At 37.1% G+C, this 27186-nt stretch overlaps 1 protein-coding gene across 1 annotated transcript in view; it reads right to left on the reverse strand.

Moving 5' to 3' along the window:
- Nucleotides 1-1430: 1430 nt before the first annotated feature.
- tyro3 (TYRO3 protein tyrosine kinase) overlaps nucleotides 1431-27186 on the reverse strand; it is a 33681-nt gene continuing 7925 nt past the window's right edge. The window contains exons 4-20 of the mRNA XM_067455933.1: nucleotides 24619-24719; nucleotides 24342-24512; nucleotides 14652-14738; nucleotides 14318-14433; nucleotides 13670-13850; nucleotides 11647-11789; nucleotides 8739-8877; nucleotides 8342-8468; nucleotides 7944-8038; nucleotides 7744-7839; nucleotides 6098-6178; nucleotides 5906-5998; nucleotides 4573-4694; nucleotides 4362-4471; nucleotides 4054-4213; nucleotides 3335-3471; nucleotides 1431-2701 (exon numbers count right to left, since the gene is read on the reverse strand). Coding sequence (XP_067312034.1) covers nucleotides 2281-2701; nucleotides 3335-3471; nucleotides 4054-4213; nucleotides 4362-4471; nucleotides 4573-4694; nucleotides 5906-5998; nucleotides 6098-6178; nucleotides 7744-7839; nucleotides 7944-8038; nucleotides 8342-8468; nucleotides 8739-8877; nucleotides 11647-11789; nucleotides 13670-13850; nucleotides 14318-14433; nucleotides 14652-14738; nucleotides 24342-24512; nucleotides 24619-24719 — 2380 coding nt within the window. The 3' untranslated portion in view covers nucleotides 1431-2280. The remainder of the gene's footprint in view (nucleotides 2702-3334; nucleotides 3472-4053; nucleotides 4214-4361; nucleotides 4472-4572; nucleotides 4695-5905; nucleotides 5999-6097; nucleotides 6179-7743; nucleotides 7840-7943; nucleotides 8039-8341; nucleotides 8469-8738; nucleotides 8878-11646; nucleotides 11790-13669; nucleotides 13851-14317; nucleotides 14434-14651; nucleotides 14739-24341; nucleotides 24513-24618; nucleotides 24720-27186) is intronic.

The raw sequence follows: 27186 nt of genomic DNA on the forward strand, positions 1-27186 counted from the left end.
TATGCTCCATTGAACATGCTATCCAGTCGTTTTGTCTGATGTTAAGTTACTTGTTTTCGTTTTCAGAGGACAGCCTGGTTGAAGGGGTTAACAAATATGAATGAAATAAAAATGAGGTGTTACATGTCTTCGTTTTTGTCTGTGTCTTCTGGCTATGCATGTAGCCTACATTTTAGGATCTTGCTGACCTGGAGATAACACTGGTATTTGGTGCATTGCACCAGAAAAATGTTACAGTATCATCATGGACCATCTCGGTAATAAGATTGTAAGTCAAATTACTGGATAAACTAAAGAGATAGCTCCAATTAGAAGTGTTTCTAAATTATGATTTCATTATCAATCCTGTACACTTTCCTATAATATTTTGACTTATAGTGGACATGATTTAAAGCTTTTTTTTTGGTTGTTGTTGAAAAAAATGTAGACTAGGCTAATGTTTTAATTTTTTATAGGCTTTATATTCAGATTGGTTGATAGTGACTATTGGAGGACCAGCACCACATCCTCCTGTACCACTGTTTGAAAAATTCCTCTTCCAGAATATGGCAGTAAGTTTTAGGATTTAGTTTTTAGTCCACCTCCTATCCTGAAGTCCATTTAGCAGAGAAAAAAAAGACTAAAAAATCCCAAAATTAAAGATTAATGTGGTTTGGAATTATTAAAATATGCCTGGGACAAAATACGATCAGAAATGTAACGTGCCTAATTATTCTCCACGCACTTTCTAAAAATGTACTTAATATAGCTTAATTACACAGTACCTTGATTTCATTTGGTTCTCTAAAGCCACATGCCCAATAAACTTCAACTTTGATGATTTTTAAATCTGGAATATATGTTTTATTTACATGTTCTGAAATAAAATGGAAAATAATTCTACAAGTTCACATCTGTAAGCCCCACCCGAATGACCAACATCGAGTTCAGACATTGCTATTTCTGTGCAACATTCACGCTATTTGCACTCAAAACAAAATGTTGTTTACTTTAAAGGTATAGTTTACTTTCTGTTAAAATCTGTATAGCTCTAATCACAATGAAACCATTTTTGCTTCTCTTGTAATGAACTGGAATACAGTTTTATCTTCATGGTAGGTATTTCTCATGCTAACATCATCTTCTTTGCCCATTTCATTGTTTTGAGACAAGCTGACAGCACTCTTTACAAGGGTTAATAACACTGAATGATGTGTTAGATTATCCACAACACATGACAATGTTTGTTAGATGAACAAACTCTAAAACTGAATTTCAGCAATACAATGATGAAGTAAAATACAAAAGATTTTAAAAACAAACACTAAAGATATCATTCACACAACTTAATAAAGAAACGCTTTCATTCTGTGCTGCAATGCTTGCTGTCTGGATCACAACAGCATAAGACAAATGAAACAAAGTCCCTTGATATCCCATCTTCAGAATGCTCTAATGAGGGTTTGCTGTACAGGCAAATGTAATATTCCGGTTTAAATGCAACAACCACAGAAAATCATTTCAACTCGCCCCCGAAAAAACGTGTTGACGGTAACATGCTTACAATGGAGGCCTATAGTACAATTTTTCTAAATTAAGAGTCAAAATGATTATCTATGTCAATGTTTTCTGCATTATTCAGCATCGACACTGCTGACAAGTCCTTTAAGGGTTCCCTGCTGCAAAACCACTGCGTATAAATAATTAAGCAATCATACCGTTTAATCTGTATTTAAGCCGGAAAATTCATTTAAGTACAAGTATAAAACCGCGAGGCTGAGCTTATACTATATGCACTAGAAATCCAATGGAATTTCTTTATGCAATGTAACAAATGTGCAGGAACTGAACAAAGGCACCACGTATGTGAATCCCAGGACGTGACTGACAATTCACAGGTACAAAACACACAAATAATGCAGGATGGATACCAGCAAAAACATATTTGAACACACATTAACAATAACATTTTACACTTAATAAATCACAGATCTGACTCTAAACATTGCATTTGTTGAAACACTGGCTTCTCTACAGTCATAAGTAATAATTACCATCGAAATAAACACGTCAAATCATGTTTCTAAAGGTATTAGCAGCTGATTGTATGTCCACGCCATGCCTCAAGAGTTAGCATAGATAACAGTTCTTTATGTTAAGTATTATTCCTGGAATCTCACCAGTAAAAAGTAAAAAAAAGAATGTTTTTACGGACTCACTGTTCTTTTACAAAAGTCTTTACAACTTGTGCAATCGTTACCTACTAGATTATGTAAGCATGGGGGAGAATAACAACAAAAATCACACATTAATGATGATGTCCTCTTCATCGTCCCTGATATCCTCCGACAGGCCATCATGGGAGCGTCTGCTCTCTTCATCAATGCCACTGCCGCATGGGCTGATGATGTACCGGTAGTCTCCACCAATAGCAAGAGCAGCTCCTGATGACACCATTAGCCAGTCCTTTTCGTCTTCCTCTATTCCTGCACACTGCCACGGTACCCCCCACGAGGGATCCTCACTACTACAGGTCCCGACATTTGCCCCCGGCCCAGAGGCCTGTTCTTCATCCTCTTCCTCCAGGTTCACATACAGCAACGGCTCTTTTACAGGAGCTGGATTTAGCTTCGCCAACAAGAGCTCCAACTGGTCAATGAGGTCTTGGAAATTAGGACGGCACTTTGGGACAGGAGACCAACAGCTGTGCATGATTTCATAACTTGAAAATTGAGAAAAGACAGAAATGTTTTTTAAATAGCAGAATGAATCTTTAAAAATGGTGTGGTTTTAAAGAGGTCATGGCAATAGTGTTTTGCAAGTTTAGTATTAACTGCACTACTGTTTTATTTTTATACAATACTTTTACTCAGCAAGGATGCATTAAAATGATCAAAAGCACCATTAAAGATGCATTACATTACAAAAGATTTCCATTTCAAATAAATGCGGTTCTTCTGAACATTCAAGATTCAAAGAATCTTAAAACAAATGTATTATGTTTTCCACAAAAAAATATTAAGCTTTAAACATTGATAATAATCAGAAGCATTTCTTTAGCACCAAATCATCATATTAGAATGATTTCTGAAGGATCATGTGACACTGAAGACTGGAGTAAAGATGCTGACAATTCAGCTTTGCCATCACAGAAATAAATTACATTTTAAAATATATCAAAACAGAAAAGTTCTTCAAAAATTTCAAATTATAATAATATTTCATAATACTACTGCTTTTACTTTATTTTTACTGTACTTTTCTGTATAAAACAAATGCAGCCTTTATCTGATCAAATACTTTATTTAGGACATTTTAGATATTTATATATATATTATAAACCAAAATAACTTACATGTCACTGGGGCAATCTGGAGGCTGCTTGAGTCTTTCTCCTTTGATAAGATACTCATAGATTTCCGAGTTCTCTATCCCTGGATAAGGTGTTTGACCTCTAGTCATGATCTCCCACATGGTCACACCAAATGCCCACTAAAAATAACACACACAGACACACCGTTACGGTTTACAGGGATCCTCCATAGGCATAATGGTTTTTATCCTGTACATACTGTAAATTCTCTCCCCTTCTTACACAATCCCAACCACTAAACCTACCCTTCACATAATATATTAAAGGAACACTTAATACAAATGCATTTTATATGTGGTTTTTATATATTTATGGTTAATAAGTTGTTAACAACAACGCATAAAAACAATATCTTTACATATGAGCTATGTGGTTAATGATAATGTGGTTAATTACATTGACAATGAATAAAAAACTCACTATGTGTATTAGCCTATAAATATATTAATAATGTAGAGACTACAATATAATAACAATGAATTAACGCTTAACTAATAGCCGAAAAGCATTATTTTCCTAAAGCTACTTTGAAACAATATGCATTATATAGTGTGATATAGAAAATAAAGGAGACTTGACTTGCATGTCTTTCTGCAGTTTTGCTAGATTCAAATTTCTCATATAACTCTGTGATCTTGTTCTTCTCTAATCTCACTTGGTTATATTAAAGAAATAATGTGTACGATGAATGTGTTCATTACCACATCACTCTGTGTTGTGTAGACATTGTCTGCCAGGCTTTCCAAAGCGATCCACTTCACAGGCAACTTAGAGACAGACCCTTGTCTGTAATAGTCACCGCTGTAGATTTTCTTTGAGAGACCAAAATCTGCTACACACACGCTCATGTTTTCATTCAACCTAAAAATAAAGATGCATTTGAGGGGACATTTTTAACTGCAAAAAAAGAGTTTACATAAAATGTTACTCATCATTTGGATAGTTTACATGCCCATCAGTAAATAATGTTCCTTTTACATAACGCAGACTGAAAAAAACAACAACTCACATGCAGTTACGAGCAGCCAAATCCCTATGGATGATGTTTTTGTTGCTCAGATACTCCATCCCTCGAGCAATATCCAGCATGAACTGGATAAGACTCTGCTGAGTGAGGGTCTATAAAAAACGAGACAACTTTAGAACATCTACAAGCATTACATGGAGGAATGGACCAAATAAATCTGTGAGTGTGTGAGGAAGTGACAGGAAAAACGTACAAATGGATCATCTCCGAGGCGTGACATGAGAAGAAATGTGTGGAGATCTCCATGTTTCATAAAGGGCAGGATCACCATAGGAACAGGCAGCCGTTGCTGGGCTCTCCTGTGCAAACTCACACCTGTGGGAGCGAATTCACAACCAAGTTGAAGTAACATTTTGTAGTGAGTCTGCTGGATAATATCCACCTCAAAATGGAATGTGGATGTGAATTTGCCCCATATGTTAAAGCTACACTGTGTGATAATTTCCCCCATCTAGCGGTGAAAAGGTATATGACCATCCAGTGAATAATAGTTTCTGTTCCTCTCAATTCTGATTTCGTTTGAACTCCTACGGTGGCCGATTTAGTCCAAGATTAACATTGCAATCCCCCTCTTCACATTCCACACGGTGCCATCGAGTGTTAAAACACTAAAGGCGAAGCTTGAATTTGAACCCTCACCCGTATGTATTTTCAATGGAATATTATAAACTTACGAGAATATTTTATTACTTGAAAGAAGTAAATATACATTTATGAGCAAATGTATTTTTGAAAGAACTAAGTGTTTTTAGCTAACAATAAACTAAAAAAAGTTACACAGTGTAGCTTTAAAGAAACACTCTACCGTTTTTTAGAAATAGGGCTTATTCAACTTCTTTCCTACATTTAGATATGTGGGCAAATGCATTTTTGTCTCATGTATTGTGCATGTATTGTTTTAGTTTGGCAGGGTCGCCGCTAGCTTAGCTTAGCATAATAAATGGAATCCTATGTTGCCAGCTAGCGAGTACAAATTACGATGCAGATTAAGACTAGGCAATTTCCTAGGCAGATATTGACTTGGGACTATATTATGGGGAAGCACAGGCGAAGCACTGTCACTTGGGCGCAGAGATATCACGGCTCTCATCCTCACGTCCTCCGGCTGTTGAACGATCACAATGTGTTGAGTGATATCTCTGCGCCCAAGTAGCAGTGCTTCGCCTGTGCCTTCCTATAATATAGTCCCTAATCAATATCGGCCTAGGAAATCACCTAGTCTTAATCTGTATCGCTATTTGTACTCGTTGTGAATATGCAGACCACAAGAAGTAATTCGTTTTTTTTATCACTTTTACTCGAGACATGCTAGCTGGCAACATAGGATTCATTCATTATGCTAAGCCAAGCTAGCTGCAACCCTGCCAAACTAAAACAATGCATGCACTGAGACAAAAATGTATTTGCCCAAATATCTAAATGTAGGAAAGAAGTTGAATAAGCCATATTTCTGAAATGGTGGAGTGTTCCTTTAAAGCACATAGATTCTAAACCAAAGGCCTAGCAAGGAAAATGCATCCACTAACCAATAAGCGGAATGACATTGGGATGATGGAAGTCTTTCATATAGGCAGCCTCTTTCAGACATTGCTCAATGTCACTGGATGAGTTAATGTCAGCTGTAAGAGCACAGAGAGGAATGCATTAATGCACCAATGTTCCATGGTTCACAGACATCCAACTGCTCATTAAACTAATAATTTTAGATGTGTACTTACTTTTTAGGACTTTCACAGCAACCTTCTGTCCAGTGTTATTCTCCGATTTAAGAAAAGCTTCTCTCACAGAGCCAAACTCACCTAGGAAACAATATTATTCGTTTGACAGCAATGAACAGTTTCATCACAAAAAAAGTTTGCTGTTTGAATTTAAATAGACAAAGGCTTAAGATCCTATGGCTGGATTATTATGTTTCTAGCATATTAGACACGAAACGATCGGTTTTTGCAAAAAAAAACCAATTAAATTAATATGTTTCAAGTTTTTAATACTCTAATCAACATGGGTATGGACAAATATGCATGCTTTATGCAAATGTATGTTTATTATTAGTGAAACCATACTCTGAGTATGAAGACTAGACATGTATAAAAGGTCATAGATGTTTTTCAAACAACTTGTTCAAGTCTCTTAAGCCTAAACTTAAAAATTCAGAATAAGCAGTGATTTCTCTCATTTTAAAAATAGAAATAAAGGGCATTTTCACACTGTTAGTTTAGTTCAGAACAGGGCACAGTTCATATGAAAAATCGGTAATGTGAAAGCTGTCATGCGGACCTGGAAGCTTGTTCAGAAAAGTAACTTGCATTCGTTTTAACCGACTGTAATGTATTTAGTTCAATAAAACACATGTACTGTAAGTGGTGATGGTGTTAATGATTTACCTCGGATATGAGCAAGAGTGCTCAGACTTCAAATGCAGAGAATGTGCTCAATGTAAAAACACAACCTGGAGTCTAATAAAAGTTATACAGAAAAAAAAGGTAGCTTATGGCTATAACTGCACTTGTTTCAGAATAGTAATGTTAATGTTAACCACTTCCTTTCCCTATTTCTATTTGCTGCTGCATCCTTTACATCTATAGCTGATCTCAATTTCTCCAGCTACGGGCTAAACCACGGATCAAACAGAAAATGCGTGCTGCCTTAATCGCGCGTTAATAAAATGAGTGCCGTTAAAATGAATTTGCGTTAATGTTGACAGCCCTATTTTGTTAGCCCATATTTATGTTATTTTTTACCACATATCAGATGAATCTCAACTAGTAGTATCTCATCAGCGCCATTAATTCCATCGAAGAAGGTCAAAAACCTGGTGTGATCATATATATATATATATATATATATATATATATATATATATATATATATATATATATATATATATATATATATATATATATATATGATTCCTCATTAGTGCCTGCACGGATCAGTCAAATGAGGAATCTATGTAAATATATCTATGATTGCGCCGGGTTTTTGGGCATCCCTAGGGCATTGTAAAAAATAACAAATACTGTTCGGTTTCTCGCAGAAACCGATCGTTTCGTGTCTTAAGACATCAATGTGTCGCCACGAGCCACAGGGTTTGATATGGATTCGTATGTCTGTGTTTTTTACTCTCATAGAAATATACCCCACTGATATGCATTATACGAGCAACGGTTGGAGTTAAAAATCTTCATGTGTGTTCTACTGAAGAAACAAACACACCTATATCTTGGATGCCCAGGGGGTAAGCAGATAAACATCATATTTTCATTTTTGGGTGAACTATCCCTTTAACACATTTGAGGTTTACTTTAGTTTTTTCCCAACAACAAAAATCGAGACTAAAATGAGCATCCAAGTCATAATGTACCTTTTCCAAGCATTCTTCCCAGAGTTAAGAGCCTTTCAGAGATGAGAACATCCTGTAACTTAGCCTTTAAATCACTGTTGATTCCTAGACTGTCCACTAGAGGGATACAGAGTCGAAAGTTATAATTTCCTGTCAAACAAGTACTGTAGGATGTCAATGATGATAGTGCAGTCATGCGTGACAGCAACATGTGCACTTACATGTGGATTCAGGGAGCTCAGGGAACTGCCTGTTGAAGGACCTAGCAGCTGTAAAGGAAACTGGTACTTCTGCTCCTGGAGCTGCGAATGCAGAACTGCAAACAAAACAAATCGTGACAAAATGACCCATATTTCATGGTCTTAAAAGACATCTTAGAAATGCAATTTACCACAAACTGACCAACAGACGCAAAATAAACCAAACTACATCATGACTAAAACTGGAAAAATGGATTTAAAGTTCTCGGACTACAAACGGGATGTCCAGTTTTCATTGATTTTGAGCATAATTTATACAAACTTGACTCTGAAAGTTGAAGACAGATTTCAGTCTTATTCCAGACAAAATTTGTAGTTACTGCATTGTGGGCTGCAAATATGTAATAACACCTACTTACCCAAACTGGGTCTCTTTGCCTCTGTTGCGTACCAGTACAATCAATAGGAGTCCCACCATAGTGGCCACAAGAAGGCCGAAAAGAAGCCCTACCCACATGTGGCCCCTCTGGGTCTGAGCCTGTATAGCTGAAAGGACACAACGAGAGTGTTAATTAACACTTCTGTTTAAAAGTGCCTAAAGCTACATCATTCCTGCATAATGAGCAGCAAATACACACACACACACACACACACACACACACAGACACACACAGACACACACAGACACACACAGACACACACAGACACACACAGACACACACGTTCTTAAGAGTGATGCATAATGGGAAAATGCAGTCACAGAAAAGCTGCAATGACTGCAGAAATCCTGATTTCAGGGCAGGGGGGCAGACAAACCTGACACGGGCATCACAAGAACAGGCCGACTCCATGGGCCACATCCTGCCTTTGTGCAAGCAGCAACCTGGAAGGTGGCGTTAAAGAATCGCCCTGCACCCGAGAGCCGGGCAATGTTGTCCTTAAAAAGTAAGGGATCCTATAGAGACAGAAAAACAAAATGTGCATAAAGGATAAGGGTTGGTAGTGCACTTCTCTTGACTATTATCAGTAACAGGAAAAAGATGATTAATTATTTATATAGTTCTTTAAACAATACAACTCATTTCAAAGCAGCTTCACTGCAATAAACTGGAACCGTTCATACCAAGGTAACAATAACTATACTTTTCAATAAATCATTCTAATTCTATATGAATAATGGAGACGACACCAACTGTAATGATAATGACACACGAGAAGGATATCTTTGAAATCATTTTCAGAATAATTTCCCTCCCAGCTGATGAACAAACACATTGACAGCCAATTAAAATCCATCCTGCTTTAAAAAGCTTGAGCATTTAAAGTGGCAGACAACATAACTACAGTACGTGCTTATAATAAACTGAACAGTTCTAAAATTCATCAATCAAGAAATTTCATTTTCTGCTCAAAAGTAGCTCTACAGAAGACATGGTCATCATCCAGCTCAATCCAGATTTAAGGCCCTATCATACACCCGACGCAATGCGACAGCAGGCGTGACAAGTATTTTTTGCTAGTTTCAGCCAGATGTAGTTATTTCACGTCCAGTTTAAATAGCAAATGCACTTGTGCCCATCTTTTCGCCCATGGATGTGCTGGTTAGAAAACTAGGTGTGTTCAGGCCAGTGTTGGGCAGTAGCGAGCTACAAGTAGCGACGCTACTAGCTTAACTACATTTTTCAGTAGCTTGTCAGTAGCTCAGTTACTTTTAAAACAGTGTAGCTTTTCCAGTAGCTAACTACATTATACAGCAAGTTGCGGAGTAGCGCGACCAAAAGCTACATTCCGTTTTTTTAGGTTCTGAATCTGACGACGAGAACGAGCGGAGCTGAGCAGCGTGACGGAAGCTCAGCTTGCAGACGCGCTTCACTCATTTGAGCTGCTCAGCAGTAAAACAACATTGTAAATAAACCAAAACTCAGCAGGCTACTTGCCTCACAGACATGAGATCTATCATGTGTAGGTTATAGAAAGCTTGAAATGTACACTTTTAAACGAAACCATTCGAAATGAAAATAAATAGGCAAGCAAAGCGCCTGCATCGTTCACGCGAGCAGCTCATGGTACTCGCAGCGGTTCTGTTCAGAATGCTGCGCTCTATCACTGCATGTGCTGAGAGTTTAACCTGCATTTTAGACTAATCCTTGGAGTGACCACCTGTCCCGCTTTGCGTGTACCGTATGCTAGAGCAATTTCACCCCTTGTCCCGCAGGTCGCATATTGAGAAAATGTCCCACATTTTCATCAGTCTGTTAGTTTTTAATTATCATATTAATAAATGCGTCTGTTCAGAAAACTACTGGATAATTCGGTAAATTGGTTATATTGTTAATATATAATATAAATGAATATATAAAACTGTCAATGAACTAATTTCATGTGGATTTATATTTTATTTATTCATTATTTATTTTGTTGGGTTTTAGTTGGACTTGGTCAGAACTCTTTCAAAAATAGTTTATCTGCATGATGCCTGCTCAGTGAAGTCGAATTTAAATGACATGTAAAATAAAGACCATATTCCATTGTGATATAATAGTTTTTTCTGTGACTAAACAACAAAATATTTTTAATCAGCTGAAAGGCAGACTAAAAATGTTTTTATTAACTTAGACATTATATAACAGTTTCAGGTTATGTTTTACTGTTGGTAACATTTCTCACATTGTCCCACACAAACTTAATAATCATCCCACACTTGGTTTGTTTGATGGTGGTAAACCTAATCCAGACTCCTGAATATTTAATTTAAGTTGCATACATTTTATTCTTGCACTGATGTTAAATTTTTAGCCATGTTGCACTTTGACAGTCAGTTTGAGATATAGGCTATATTAGATTATTGTGTTTATTGTATCAATTATTCAAATGATTCTGACAGATTCTGAAATGACTATGGAAAAAAAGTGTCCAAAAATCAACCTGAATTCACACTATACTCTTTGAACTCAATTATATTGCATTATATTGCTTGAAACCCCAAATAGTATAACATTATTCATTAATTATTCAAAGTTATTTGTCATTGTAAAAAAAAAAAAGTTTCAATGTAGCTAGCTACTTTTTGATTGTAACTTGTAGTGTAGTTGAAAACTACTTTTTCAAAATGGTAGCTTGAATGTAACTTATCTACTTTAACTTACAGGTAGCTTGTAAAGCTAAAGTTTCAGAGTAGCTTCCCCACACTGTTTCAGGGGCATTGTCTGCGCATTGCTATTTTGAGGCAACTGAAAACGACTGTGCCATTGACTCACAAAAACCTGGTTTAAAAGACAATAGCGCAGTATTTTTTTGTGTTATTTAAAGGCCGCGTTAATAATTTGCGCTTATAGGCCGGTGCACAAGGTGCGCACACTCTGCTCATTACACACACAGGGACAGGCGGCAGCACACAAACATTTTTAAGTATATGAAATAAAAGGATTCCTCTTGAGAAGCGTTCAGTCTTTCTGTTTGCAAATTCCACCTTGTAAAAAGCAAATCCACCATGCTACGCCCAGAACATACCCATGACTCATTAAAAGACTAGGTACAACCCTTTTGGACCATGTGACTGGTGCGCCGAACACTTTCTGTGTTTCTGAAGTTGTTGAGTTTTAAAACGGTTTTCTAATTGAGCCATGTGCTTCAGACCATGCACTCAGATCATTAAAATAGGGCCCTTAGTATTAAATCAATTCAATAACAGTGTCAGTGTCAGTCTTCCTTTATAATAATATACCTGACTCTCTCCTCCCTGGTTCCACTGCACTTTATATGCCAGCAAGCTTCCACGAAGCTCCTCCTGTTCCAGTGCCGCCCAGGACAGAGTGAGCTGCTGCTCGCTGAGTTCAAAGGTAAAGTTCTTTGGAGCTGCTGATGGTGCTGTGTACCAAAGATATGAAAACAGTAAAAAAGGGAGCATGCAGATGGTCAATTGCCACTATACAGGCAAAAGTATGAGTCAAACGCCTCTGCACGACAATAAATGATGTCACAGCCAGGCCCAGATGGAATTTGTTCACATTTTTCTCCACTGATTTAGAGGAGAAAAAAACCTTTGTAATGTATGTAATTAATTTTAAGTGGAGAGGAGAGTAATAGACTTTTATTTATAGTGGATAAAAATGAAAATAAAATGACATGCCAATAAACCAAATCCATTTCAAATTGTTTCAGTAGCTGCTTTGGCCAGTAGGTGGCAGAATACAGAACTCTGTATGTGACAGCAATGCATTGATATGGATTGGGGACACGCACAATGGTGCATTGTACCACACAGCCTGGAATCTACTGGACTGCAGCCAGTGCTTCCAGTTTACAAACATGCAAACAGGGTCAACTTCAGAAACCCCCTCTGCTCCTCAAACACATCTATCAGCACCTCCCCTTCCAGACCCCCTTGCTCCAGGCATCTGGCCAGAACCAGCTCTCTGGGCTGTTTGTTTACTTCCAAGTTCCAACCCATCAAAATGTTGGTTAGAACAGCAAGCGGTTTTATATCCGATGGAATGTTAAAAACGTTAGTCACTAATGACTATCCTTCTCAGAACTTTGAACTACTACAGTCTGGAATTAAATGTGTCAGCTTCTACTATCCCTCCTTGATCCAAACATAGTAATTTAGTGATGTATGCAGCAACCATGTTGTGGAGAACTTTAAGCTTCCTTTGAGATGGATGTGAATTCTACAAACGCTATTTCCTTCCTTCCTCTCTTTTTTGCACCTAACCACTCTTCATACAGACACATAGGGTGTGTCTCAATCTGCTCCCTAGTTCAGTTGTCAGGGCACTGATCAGGGAGCCCATTGACTTATGTCCTAAGCAGTGCCCTGACTAGTAAACTAGGGAGCTGATTGAGACGCAGGGATAGTATGGGATCAAATTTCAAATGAAAAAAGTACAAAAAAGAAACAAAAGTACAATAAAAAAGGTAACACTTTATTTTGATAGTCTAACTTAGACATTCTACTAACTATAAGTAACTTTTCGATTATATGTCAACTAGCAGTCATTACTAGAGTATTAGTAGAATGTCTGCTTCATTTAAGTGTTTACTTATTTTACTAACACTATACCTTACTTAATAGTCTAATAAGAGTTAGTTGACATGTAGTTGCAAAAGCTAATTACGAATACTTTTTTAAATTGTCATGTCGCAATGGTCTCTTAAATGTTCCTAATCAACTTCATTTTTAAATGTTAACATGAGTTACAAACTTTCTAACCAATTATTTTGAAATTTCCAACATTGTATTTCAGGGGAATCTGCCTTATAATAGTTTACTTATAGTCTGCAATTAAGCTGGGATGGGCTATTTCAACAATAAGAAACTTACACACATTTACACACAAACTAATTTTAAAGTGACTGCACTCATAAAGAACAATTTGTATACAAATAAACATTTTAATAATTTAAGAGAATTCAATAACTATTAAAAGGAATAATTTTTTCCCTGATATTTGCAGGTTTTTCATGTCTGTGGGAACCTTACCATTCTCAAAGAGTGGAGCATGGATCAAGCTATGCCAAGGTCATGGGTTCGATTTCCAAGGAATGCAAGAGCTGATAAAATGTTTACTTTGAATACAATGTAAGCTGCTTTGGATAAAAGTGTCTGGCCAAAATGTATGAATGCAAATAAAAATGTCTGTAATTTTGTCAACAGCAACGCTTTTCTAGCTAAAAAGCCATTTATGTTAATTTGACTAACAGAAAGAAACAGCAAGCATGAAAAACATTATTATCTTATCCCTTACCTGCCTCTGGAGTGTGAAAGTCCACCCAGGGAGAGAAGGGGGAAGAGCCCACCTCATTATCACATCGGATTCTTACACTGTAATTTGAGTAACTGCTGAGCCCCTCAAACACATGCTGGAAGGGAGGAACTACAACATCCAGATCAGGAAGTTTTACCTTCTTTCCAGATCCCTTTGAAACCTAGCAATGTATTACAGGAAGATATTAATTTTTGTTTAAGTTTACAGATTTGAAACCTGAGAATTTAGATAGAAACTGCAATTTTGCATGTAAACGGTTTTAGAAATCTCTTTAAATAAAGAGTTAGGAATCTTTATTTAAAGAGATTTCTAAAACCGTTTACATGCAAAATGTTTTCTAAAAAGAGCAGTGAGATTTATTTGTTTTTACAGATGACGTCCTCTTCTGTTTAAAAGTAGTCCTTATGACTAGTGTAAAACATCTGCCATGTGTTACACAGCAGGAAGACAAATGATACGGGTTTGGAATGACAAGGGGTGAATAAATGATTTTCATTTTGCGGTGATCTATTCCTCTTATGACCAAGCACTAGGACTGTATGGCCGTGTATATGAACAACACGAGGACATGGACAGAAAAAGGCATGCGATAATGTCAAACACTATGTAGTAATGTGTATACTTTACCTGTACAGTGCAGGTGGAAAGCTGTGAGTGCCCAGTGAAACCTGGACTCCATGTTATGGTTATATTAAGATCAGACACATGATGTACCTTCACATCCCGGGGGGAATCCGGACGGACTGCACATAACCATTACATTTAAAGAAAAACATTAGAACAACAACATATTTATCTACTCTCTGCAATCAGCAATTTGTGGTTGTATTTGTATGGATGCCTGTTTATGATGGATTACTGGCAAAACAACAACCAATTTTGATTTTTGAATGCAATTATGCTGAACTACAGCAATAAAAGTTGTGTAAGTGGGAAGTAGAAACACTGTGGTATGTCTCACCTTTAATGAGTACTGTGCCTATGCGTGATACAGAGATGCCTCGAGCGTTCCTGGCCTCACAGTAAAACTTTATACTGTCATTCACACCTGGTTGAGCAAATGACAAACACATTGAAGTGGTCAGCACATCAGAGGGTACTGAATATCTTAAGATAAGTTTGCAAAAAATCGTATTAAATGGGTGAAATCATGAAGCATGTCAAGAAAACTGTATTTGTGACGATTAATATAAATATATTTTAAAATACTAATATATTTTAAATATATAAAACATGAGACATACATATACCTATACACATACATATATATTACAACTCTCACACACGCACGCACGCACAATATACACAACAGCTCAATAAATAAGAAGTTAATATTGTATTGTCATGCTTTTGCTCAATTTTGCCAAGGAAAATATAACCTATAAAGCCAGAACGGAACTGTTGTGCACCTTGGAGCAACACTCAGGGGTGTTTAGTTTCTGAATGAATTTGCATTTTGAGCAAATTAATCGGGTGATCCAATGATTCAATGGCCCATTTATAAAGAGAGCCATTTACTTAATTCCTGAAAGAACCAGCCGTTTGAACGAATGACTCAATGACTTACTCATTTAGACTTTTACGGCCACTTATTGGCAGTTTTAGCTTCTTATTTAGAGTACCATTTTATTTCTTCATCACGGCACCTGTTAGTGGGTGGGATATATTAGGTAGCAAGTGCACATTTTGTCCTTAAAGTTTTCCTCAAAAGGATTTGAGCGAGTTTGACAAGGCCAAATCGTGATGGTTAGACGACTGGGTCAGAGCGCTTTCAAACTGCAGCTCTTGTGGGGTGTTCCTATCAAAAGTGGTTCCAAGGAAGAAACAGTGGTGAACCGGCGACAGGGTAATGGGTGGCCAAGGCTCAATGATGTATGTGGGGAGCGAAGGCTGGCCTGTGTGGTTTGATCAAACAGACAAGCTACTTTAAAGGGTTAGTTCACCCAAAAATGAAATTTGTCATTAATGACTCACCCATGTTGTTCCACACCGTAAGACCTCCGTTCATCTTCGGAACACAGTTTAAGATATATTTTAGTCTGACAGCGTATCTAAGTGTAGGCAAACTATACTGTCCATGTCCAGAAAGGGAATAAAAACAAAGATTCAAACGGTTATGAATCAGCATATTGATTCATGATTCTGATCACGTGTGAAACTGCCAAACTGCTGAAATCATGTGACATTGGCGATCCGAATCATGAATCAATCCACTGATTCATAACCATTTGAATCTTTATTTGAGGTTTGAAAACAAAAGCGGAAGAGAAGACAATGCAGAACAAAGTCGTAGTTTTTGTTATTTTTGGACCAAAATGTATTTTCGATGCTTCAAGAGATTCTAATTAACTAACTGATGTCACATATGGACTACTTTGATGATGTTTTTATTCCCTTTCTGGACATGGACAGTATAGTTTGTCTACACTTAGATACGCTGTCGGACTAAATATAAAATATCTTAACCTGTTAAGCTGATTTCTAAATTTTGAAAAAATCCTAAGAAATGTATACTCAGACTAAAACAAACACAGTTTGTGAATCCTTTGCACTAAAAGCATAATTATGGTCTCATTTGAAAGCAGACACCTAGCAGTTTACTGTAAAGTCAAAATGATAATATTTTTTATAATAAAAAAAAAGCTATAATAAGCTTCAAAGTTTTGTAAAGTTATTAGAAATTTATTTGTATGAAATATCTTTATGAAAATAAAATTGAAGTGGCCCTTGGAGAAATCTAGAAATGCACTACAGCTAAAGCCACAAGTCTGACCATGTTATATTTCAGATCTGAAGATGATCAGTCTAAAACTCTGAATTTTATTAAACGTTTTACAAGATCGTTTCATGTGATTTTATTTTGAGATATCTCTAAAATATCAACTGATGTTTATTGCCATGTCTTCTCAGCTTTCATTCTCTATTTTGCCTCTATTGTTTAGGGGTGCAAACTGCCCCATTCAGTTTGTCTCCCCGGCACACATTCACGCTTCTGCGGACTGGTTATGGCTCTAATTATTATTCTTTTGTCTGCATTATAATTACTAACGATTCTCTATTCAAACTGTTCTATTCAAACCTCATTTCTAAATCAAACCTCTCACTTTACCCTCACTGAGACTCTATTGAATGCATTTCGTCCAAATAAGCATTTCAGTAGTTTTACATTTAGAAAATGTTCATAAAAATAAAGTATTTACTCAGTGGCAGGTGCATCTAGGGCAAGCTAGCATGTTAGCTTAGCACACCAGCAAAACAACAATTTATACGATTAAAATCATGTTTTATTATTCAAAACTTGCTTCATATCACTTTATAATTTATAAGTCGAGTGTTTTATATAACAATATGTGATCTCATGTAGCTTCGGGTCAAAAAATCTGACAGAAAATATACAATGCTAAAAGCTATGTGGAATAGCATTGCATTATAAATATCATCTATTATGAAACCACCCAACATGGCATAAAGAACACAGACCAACCATATATTGCCGCGATTGTGTGTTTATTGTCTTAAAACGTGTCTATCTGCATAAAATAGCCATTTGACGATCGCTAGAAAGCAGCTTTGGTCATGTCAGATACTTCCTGAATGTCACATGGTGTGTCTGTTCTTCATGTGTTCCATAAGGGGTGAATTTTCAGTAGTACAGCTTTCCAGCGCCCTCCGGCTGCCAGAATGAATTGAAAACACAGCATATCACAGTATACTGCGCTCATAATCACACATCCGCGGATTTTGGATAAAGATTGAATAAATAATACTTCTCTGTATAGAAATTTGACTCAAACATGTGAGAATCTATCAATATTTCTCCACATCTGCACACATTTGAAGTAAAAGCCCTGAGGGAAGTTGTTTTGTCGAGTGTCTTCATGACGACCAGAGAAGAGTTTTTTATGAATGGGAGCAAATGACGCGCATATTACAATCAAAAGGTAGCGACGCCCAAGATCATATTCATAACTCCTGGCACATATTAACACATTACGGTCATTATAAGACTTTGAGAATAAAACAGAGGTAACAAAATTAAACTTTAGTCTTAGATCTTTTTAATGATGTATAGTTTGTCAAGGTAATTACTTACATCTGATAGTAATTTTGAGCTAATTTAAGCAAAGAGAGTTTCAGCACGTCCTCGTCCTCGTGACGGTTATCTGTGTTGTGATGATGAACGGAGGTCTTACGGGTGTGGAACATAGACAGTAAAAGAAATGGACACAGCGACCCCATTGACGTCTACGGCGAAATAATGAAGTCAACCTAGGGGCACTCACTTCCTGATGGCTGAGCGAACTGCGCAGGCTCAGACTGAGCTTGACGACGTAGATGTGACGTGAGCCTCCTGTCTGACAGCTGTGAGTCTTCTAGTAGATGTGGAAAGCGAAATCTGAATCACGTTGTTTAAATATTTTCTCCCGTTGCTTTTGGCTCACTATGGGCTTCTCCCCATTCTTCCCCCTTGACTTTATCAGACTAGTCTCCAGGACATGTCTCCACGTCCCCCCGACTGTCTCATAGACAGTAAAAGACTGCCTGGGAGCGTCTCCTCAGGTCTATACGGTAATTTCTCAACTGTGCGACAGGGTCGCGTTGGTTATGACGCAATCGTTAGCCTATTTTTACAAAAACAGCTTCTGCGGGGCGATAGTGTAAGATACAAGGTAATGGAGCCTTTTATACATTGTCGTGTTTCTTTAGAAATAAACAATGGACAAATGGAGTCTTTAAACGTCTCAGATGTAAAGTTATTCACTGTCAAAGTGACTCAAAAATGAATGGGAGTCAATGGGATGCTAACAGCAGGTGATGGCTTGGTTAGCAATGGCAGCCCCTAGGGGTGGAACGCTTTCCGAGCGCTAGATTACCCCCTTGGTGTGGAACAAGCCTGCAGTCTCCCTCTTATTTACTGAAGCTTTCGCGCCTCGATCGCCCCCCGGTGACCGGTCCCAGTATAGCCGCCCCTCTGTGATTTCTAATGGACGCGAGGCAAACTAAATAATAAAATTACACTTCAAAAATGTTTCCCCAAAGTTAGTTTATGTCACTAAAGGCAGTTATCATCACGATGATTTCATTTCAGGTGTTCGTTTTAAAAATAAGTTTACTTTGAGTTAGTTATTTGATGCTATAAAATCGGGGGGTGTGACGTCATGATTGACAGCTGAGACTGACGGCTTCTCTGAGTGAAGTTGTCACTGAGGCACTAACGGACTTTTTTCGAAATTTTTGGGAGCAGATTAGAGCTTTAGCTTTAATTTCTACATTTCCATAACTGTTTATTTCACACCAACATTATTAATTGTTCTGCATCTGCGAGAGTGTGGGCGGGCTTTTGATATCGCGACTGTACTTCCTGCTCTACTTCCTGCGCTCTACTGCGCAACTCCGGTCCCGAAATCTCTACTGCGCAGACTCGGTCCCAAGATGTCAGCGCCGTGCAAGGCAGGTGCAAGGGCGCCTGAAAGCTTCAAATCTGCCAAGCGGAAACGGATGATGTCGAGTCGTCCATATTTTTTTACGGTCTATGGTGTGGAACAACATTAGGGTGAGTCATTAATGACATCAATGGGTCATTAATGACATTAATGCCCAAATTTCTCATGAAGTTAATTCTGGTTCTAATAGAAAGGTGTCAGAATACACAGTGCATTGCAGTTTGTTGTGTATGGGGCTGCATAGCAGCAGACCAGTCAGGGTGCCCATGCTGACCCCTGTCCACCATCGAAAGTGCCAACAGTGAGGACATGATGAATCACGTTTTCTTTTACATCATGTGAATGGCCGGGTGTGTGTCACCTACCTGGGGAACACATGGGACAAGGATGTACTATTGGAAGAAGGCAAGCCGGCGGAGGCAGTGTGATGCTTTGGGCAGTGTTCTGCTGGGAAACCTTGGGTCCTGCCATACATGAGGATTTTACTGCCCATGTGGACTCATACCACCTACCTAAGCATTGTTGCAGACCATGTACACCTTTTCATAGAAACGGTAATCCCTGGTGGCTGTGGCCTCTTTCAGCAGAATAATGCGCCCTGCCCCAAAGCAAAAATGGTTAAGGGAATGGTTTGAGGAGGAGCACAACAACAAGTTTGAGGTGTTGACTTGGCCTCTAATTACCCAGATCTCAATCCAATCGAGCATCTGTGGGATATGCTGAACAAACAAGTCTTACAGGATATAAAGGATCTGCTGTTAACATCTTGGTGCCAGATACCACAGCACACCTTCAGGGGTCTAGTGGAGTCCATGCCTCGACGGGTCAGGACTGTTTTGGCAGCAAAAGAGGGACCAACACAATTTTAGGTCATAATGTTATGCCTGATCGGTGTATTATAGTACTAATTGCAATATCTGGGTAATAATAACTAGGTACTACTAAACCTGAACCTACCCCTAAACCTAACCTTAACCCATGTAGTTACGTTATATTAACCAGTACTTTCTTAGGTAAGTACACATACTGTAAAATGAAGTGAAATCATCGCTTGACTCATAAAGTTTTTTTTTTTATAACTAAAAGAATAGACAAAAAACATTCTGATGTTTTAACTTGCCTCATGAACAAGGACATGACAGCTGTGACATTGTTTTATATGATGACAGGGCTATTTGTCCTCTATAAACCACGAAAGGCCCGGTTTTCAACTCGGTGACTAAGTGAGTCACAAACTCATTTCTGCTAAAGGTGCAAGTAGCTGATAATAGCAACACATGACACACAGTGTTACACAGGCTTAATGACTCAATGATTTCTAAGCATATGCTGTTAAAATGGAATGTTTACTTTACTGGGCTTTACCACACTAACAGCATTGATTACTATAATGCATTCCCACACAGAAAAAGAGATCCAGTTACAAATGTAAAGGCAGGAAACTGGCCTTGACATTATCCACTAACAGGAGGCTTTTTCTCCACAAGAACATGAGGAGAAATATAAACATCTCAGACACCTATTACACAGCAAAATATTCACTTTTATAGTTCAATAAATGAGACATATTCAAAAATCAAAAATATTCACAAAATTACCCTGTTGCTAAAAATTAAAAAAAAAGAAATCTCTCAAAACCTTATGTAATATTACACTATTTACATGTAAGCACAAACTTGCCCTACTGGAAACATCATACAGTTCACTATCTACAGAGTCACCCAACCCACTGAAAGCAACCAGTTACTCAGTTTTATATTTTATCTGCAAAGTATATTACCTCACATAAGATTTGAAAGACGATATGTAAATCTTAGATATTTCACATGATGTTTCGAAGTACTGAAACTACTTGGTGTTATGAGCAAAATGACTTCCATGAAATATCTAATATAGGAGAGTTATCAGAGCAGTATTGGAGAGTTACTAAGTTAGTAACTAACTCAACTAACTAGCGGTGCTACTAACTTCACTAAATTTACTGTAGCGCAAGAGTAGCTCAGGTAGTTGTGTAGTGTGACAAAATATTATATACTTTTTTTTTTAATTATTATTTTCTGAATACTATAATTGAACACAATCTACTAGAATGTCAATCATGCCAACAACTTGTTCTTTTGTTTTAGATACTAAACGTTCAAGGTAACTCAATAAAGCGAGGGAACAAATTATGTATATCTAGTTCATAGATGTATTACATATTTCTCTCTATTTGTAATATATTATATATATATATATATATATATATATATATATATATATATATATATATATATATATATATATATATATATATATATATATATATATATATATATAAAATTATTTTATGCATATACATTTTTTTTTTCTCTCCAGCACGTCATGTGTGGGCTCTGATGCATTATGTTAAAATTGTATAGCTTACATTTTCTAAAGAGTAGTTAAACTAAACTGTTGTACTTGAATGGGGGAAGATTGCAATGCTCATCATGGTAACTGTTGGAAAGGAAGTAACACTTTTTCACTTTTTGCCCATGACTTGATTAGATTGATTAGTTGATTAGTTGGACTAAAAATACTTAAAAATAAATATTTAGCCTGATTTGAGCAAATTATTTGAACATTCAATATGCTGACATTTATTATTTTGATTTAACGGAATTGGTAAACAGTTTTGAAAATGTTAGGAGTTGCTTGACTAGAAAGGCTGCCTGGTGGGTGTTGAGTGAATTGCCTGTCCCAGCATGTGCACGCAACAGGAAGTGTCCTCGATGCACACTTTAATGCACAGAATACTTCAAAGTGGTCTCAGAATTGCATCATAAATGCAAAATCCAAATGATAAATGTCAACATACTATATGTTCAAACCATTTCTTTTTCACTTTTATCTTGTTTGGCCCAACCAGGGTGGCGCTAATGCAAGGTGTAAATGGACACTCCGATTACTTAAATTGTGGGAATATTGAACACACATTTAGTGGTCAATTTTAGAGGGATTTCTCACTGGAAGGTTAGTTCAAACGGGGCACGGTTTACATGAAAAATTGGTAATGTGAAAGCGGTCATGTGGACCCAGGAGTGCACCGGGGTTCCAAAACCCGAGGCTAACTTGTAGGACAGGGGTCTTCAACTAAAATAGCTTGGGGTCCAGAAAAAAAACCTTCTCACCGGCCGAGGTCCGGACAGTTATATACCTAAAAACATGAATCGATGTCTTTTTGCCAGACTAAAGAAATTAGTGTAGATTAAAATGTCTTTATTGAACAAAATATAATATGTTCTCATATAGATAAAGTATGTCTTTTCATTTTTTTAAAGGAAACATAGGTAATCCTTCAAAAAATGTATTTAATTTTGAGGTTATTCTGTTTGCATTGGTACAAAATATCTAATTCAACCAGTAGCCATGTCTGACAAAAATATGATGAATGAAAAAATGCCTTCATCTCTAAATCTGCACTGAAAATACATTCATTTCAACATTACTAGCAACTAAAGTGCTTTTTCTGCTGAACTGAGATAAACAGTAACAATCAATGAACACAAACCCTCCTGGTTAAAAAACAAAACAGAAATCTCATAACATAATTTTATGTTCATTCACATGTATAGTCCACATTTAGTTAGGTAAAGACTATCTTCAGCACTGCTCTCTCTGTGCTTCAAATTGCACTGGTAAAAAATCATTTGCAATATCATCCAGAAACACAAACAGGCAAAAATAAGGTGCCACCAGTGTTGGAAAAATGAAAAAGTCCACAAAATATTTTATCTCTTTATTTCAACTGTTCCTTTAAATCCAGAAAAACGTAAATAGCCTCTCAAAAGGCTGAGCTGAGTTGAACTTAAAGATGGAATGGAAGCATAAACATTCCTTGTTCCAAAAAAAAAAAAAAATAATAATAATAAAAAAGTGAATATAGCTACATTGTCTGAACTTCAATGCATGTGAGAAATTGGCTCATTTATTTTCTGCGCCCTTACCTCAGACTGCTGAGGATAAAGGGGTCTTTAAAATGTGTATGGCTGAATCAGAAATCGCCCCTATACCCTAAATAGGGCATTATTTGAGGGGACAGCCATTTGTAGTGGCGTCCAAAACCACAGTGGACATGTTTGAGTGTACTCACATGTGGCACCGCAATAGGGTGTACAGCCGATGTACACACAACAGCTGTCCGACTTCACGCACTCGTTTTCATTCACTCCTTCAAGTGAACTGTAGGCTAATAGTGGACAAACGTAGGGAATAGTAAATGAGGGTTAAGGGGCCAATTTCTGATTCAGCCTCTGTTTTGCGCGCCGTTTTCTTCAGTCTCTTCAATGCGCGTCTAAACATGTAGTGAGCATAGTAACGTAGCCGCACACCGGACTGAAGCTCATGGGCGCGTCTCAGGATCTCACACCGGACGCTTACATACGCGCAAGCTCAGTTTTGAATCGACTTCTGACAGAAGAGCTGCACGATGTATTACATTTATATTATATTTCCCTCCAATCCTCCATGTACATACTGATTTCACCCTGTGCTACAAGAGATACACTCATCATGAAGTTCTTCTGTCAGTAGTCGATTCAAAACTGAGCTCGCTCGTAATGTGTGCGTCCGCTGTGAGATCCTGTCAACGCAACCGTGGCAACATAGGAAAAACGGTTCTACTGAGATGCCTGATATAAATGTGATTATTTATTTATTTATTTTAAATCGCATTTGGCATTTAGTTATTTCAGTGTGTCAAACGGCTTCGCGGTCCGGATGGATGCATCTCGCGGTCCGGATCCGGACCGGAGTCCGCCAGTTGGCGACCCCTGTTGTAGGAGGTACTCTGAGATTGGTTGCAATGGGACGTTGGCTTGATTCGTGGGAATGTGAATGCAACTCGCACTTTTGTTGCATCAGGAAAAATCACTCTTGGACCACACCCAACCCAGTGTAAAAGCCCCCTTAAAGTAGAAAGTAATCAACTTGCATTTTTATAACATTATGTTGTAAGTGTGTAAGTAGATGGAGGCAGATGATTCGCTGTGGCGACCCCTGAAGGGAACAGCCGAAAGAAAAAGATGTTGTGTGTCCCATCAGTTAATCAAAAGTTCAACAAACACTTGCAGTCTTCACACCCACTTGAAGACTTGGGCCAATCACTGGAAATATTTCATGCAAGTAGACAAGTGGTCAAAAGACTGCAACAGTGGGTATTGGGACAGGCCCTTGGTGTCTCTCACCTTTAACAAAGAGAACTGAGGGGGAGGGCAAGAAATCACCCTTCTGTTCTCCTCCCAGCCACCACAACACCTCCACAGGTTCCGGAGGACCTGATGCAGCACACGTCAGGTTGAAGGGTTCCCCTGCAAATGCAGCTACATCCTTGGGTTCCTCCACAAAATGAGGCACACCTAAAAATGAGCAGAGAGGCAAAAAGTGTAATGTTTGCATTAAAGGAACATGATATGATCTGAGAAATACATTACTTGAAGGATTCAGAAGAAATACATGACAAACCTTCGACTGCAATCCAAGCAGGCTCAGAGGAAATGATCGTGCCGTGATATTCAACTTCACACCAGTACTTCCCGGCATCTTGTTGCTGCATGGATTTAACACTTAAGACAAAGAAACACTCAGATTAGACACTCTTCAAAGGGTTAAATCAAACACAAATTAAAACTGTGTAATTTACACAACCTCATATTACATTACAAGCAGTGTTGGGGTTAATGCATCGTTACATAATTAGATTACTTTTTCAAGTAACTAGTAAAATAACGCATTACTTAAAAAAAAATTGGCAAAAAAATATCTGAGTTACTTTTTCAAATAAGTAACGCAAGTTACTTTAATTTTCCATTTATTGACTGACAGCTCTTTTGTCCCAATGTTGAGAAAAAATGTAAGTGCAGAGGCGTTGTGTCCACCTTTTTATTATTTTTGTGTGCTAAACGTTTTCTTTCTTCACTTTTGCCCAAAAATAGAATTTTTTATATATATATATATATATATATATATATATATATATATATATATATATATATATATATATATATATATATATATATATATATATATATATTAGGGCCGGGACTCGATAAAAAAAAAAAAAATCTAATTAATTAGAGGATTTGTAACTAATTAATCGAAATTAATCGCATTTTAATTGCATAAATATTTGACCTGAGAACAATGAGAAGTAATTTTTCACATGTATTTTTAGTATACCATTGAATAATGACTGAATACATAAGCTTAATCAACAAAATATTGTTTATTTATTTCAGTCCAGCAGACCAGCGCAATGTTTGCCATTAAGTTTAGCAAAAGCATATTTGTGATATTTGAGGCTCGATGTGCTGCGGTGATACGCTAATTCCTTGTTGTATAGCTTGGTCACAACCATGCTCTTGTCGACGCATCCATTCTTTCGTTTTTTAAAACAAAATTTCCCATCCACGGGGCCAAGCAAAGCAGTCTCATCAGCTTCTTTGTTCATGTTCACTCATGGTTTGTTGTTGTCGTGACTCCGGAGCGCTAGTTGGTGTTCCAGTATAATCGGTCCGTCGAAACTCATTCATTGAAAAATGTTCCGCGGTGCAAAATTAAGTGTGGTCAATTATTTATTTTTTTTAAAAAATTGCATAATTAATTAACGCGTTAAAGTCACGTAATTAATTAATCTTAATTAACGCGTTAAAGTCCCGGCCCTAATATATATATATATATATATATATATATATATATATATATATATATATATATATATATATATATATATATATATATATATATATATATATATATGTATTCAGTAATGCAAGAGTAACGTAGCATTACTTTTTTTAAAAAGTAGTAAACACTACCTAAAAAGTAATTTTCTTAAACAGTAACACAATTAGTCAGTAGTTAGTTTTTAAAGCAGTAACGCAATATTGTAAAGCATTCATTTTCAAAGTAACTTTCTCCAACACTGATTACAAGAAACCCGAGTTAAAGTGACTACTAAGGCTCTGTCCCAAATGGCACCCTAAACCATCCCGGTCTTCCTCTGAGTCTGCACTTTCATGTTGTAATCCTGCTTTGACTCCCGGGCAGAAGTACGCTGCATAACCTGCACCAGTGTGCATCAAGGGCGCATAACAGAAACGGCGTAACTCACGAGCACCCTTCCGAGACCTAAAATGACAAATGGGACACCCTACGGTCTCATGGACTTAATGGACATGCGCACGCAGCGGCCATTGTAAGTCCACAAGGCCGAGAGTGCACATGAAGTGTGCCTTTGGGACAGCTACTAAATTAACAACTGCATTACTTGAATTGACAACAAAATACCAGAGTTACTTTTTTCAAATAAGTAACGCAAGTTACTTTGTTGCTCTCTTGCCCCCATGTTGAGAAATCTGGAGTACCGGTAAGCGTTGTGGGGCACTGTGTGTGAACATGATGGATACTGTAGCTCTAAATGCGAGCATGCATTTACTCATTGTACTAACGTAGAAGTAACATAACACATTTCTTTCCATTAAAAAAAGTAAAAAAAGTAGCTGAGTTACTTTTTTAGGGAGTAATGCAATATTTAGGGATTTGTTTTAGAAAGTAGCGCATTACTTTTAAAAGTAGCTTTCGCCAACACCAAATGTCTTTAAGCTAAAAAGCAAACATTCTTATAAATACATTTGCAACATTCACATTGTTATTGAACTAAAATTAGCTGAATAATGACACTATAGTCTTTTCAGTGCTGTTGTAAAGCTGGAATTGTATTCTTTCATAATTAAAAAACATTGCAACATTCATAGGCTACTGTTATTTTCCTGTATTACCATGGCGCCGGTTTGAAACAATCTGTATTTTTATAAAGTGCTAGCCTATATAAACAAATGTAACTTAACTTAACATGACACACTTTGATAAGGGTAAATCCCACAAATCTGTCTAAAATAATAATGAAAATTAAATAATGCCACAGTCTCAAAGTTTTATAACTATACTAGAGCCATTCAGTCTGAGATTTATGTAGACAAAGGTCAGTTGAGCAACAAACGGCATGAATTGCATTCATATAAAACAAATGCA

The sequence above is a fragment of the Pseudorasbora parva genome, chromosome 10, assembly GCF_024679245.1.
Source record: "Pseudorasbora parva isolate DD20220531a chromosome 10, ASM2467924v1, whole genome shotgun sequence".
NCBI lineage: Eukaryota > Metazoa > Chordata > Actinopteri > Cypriniformes > Gobionidae > Pseudorasbora > Pseudorasbora parva.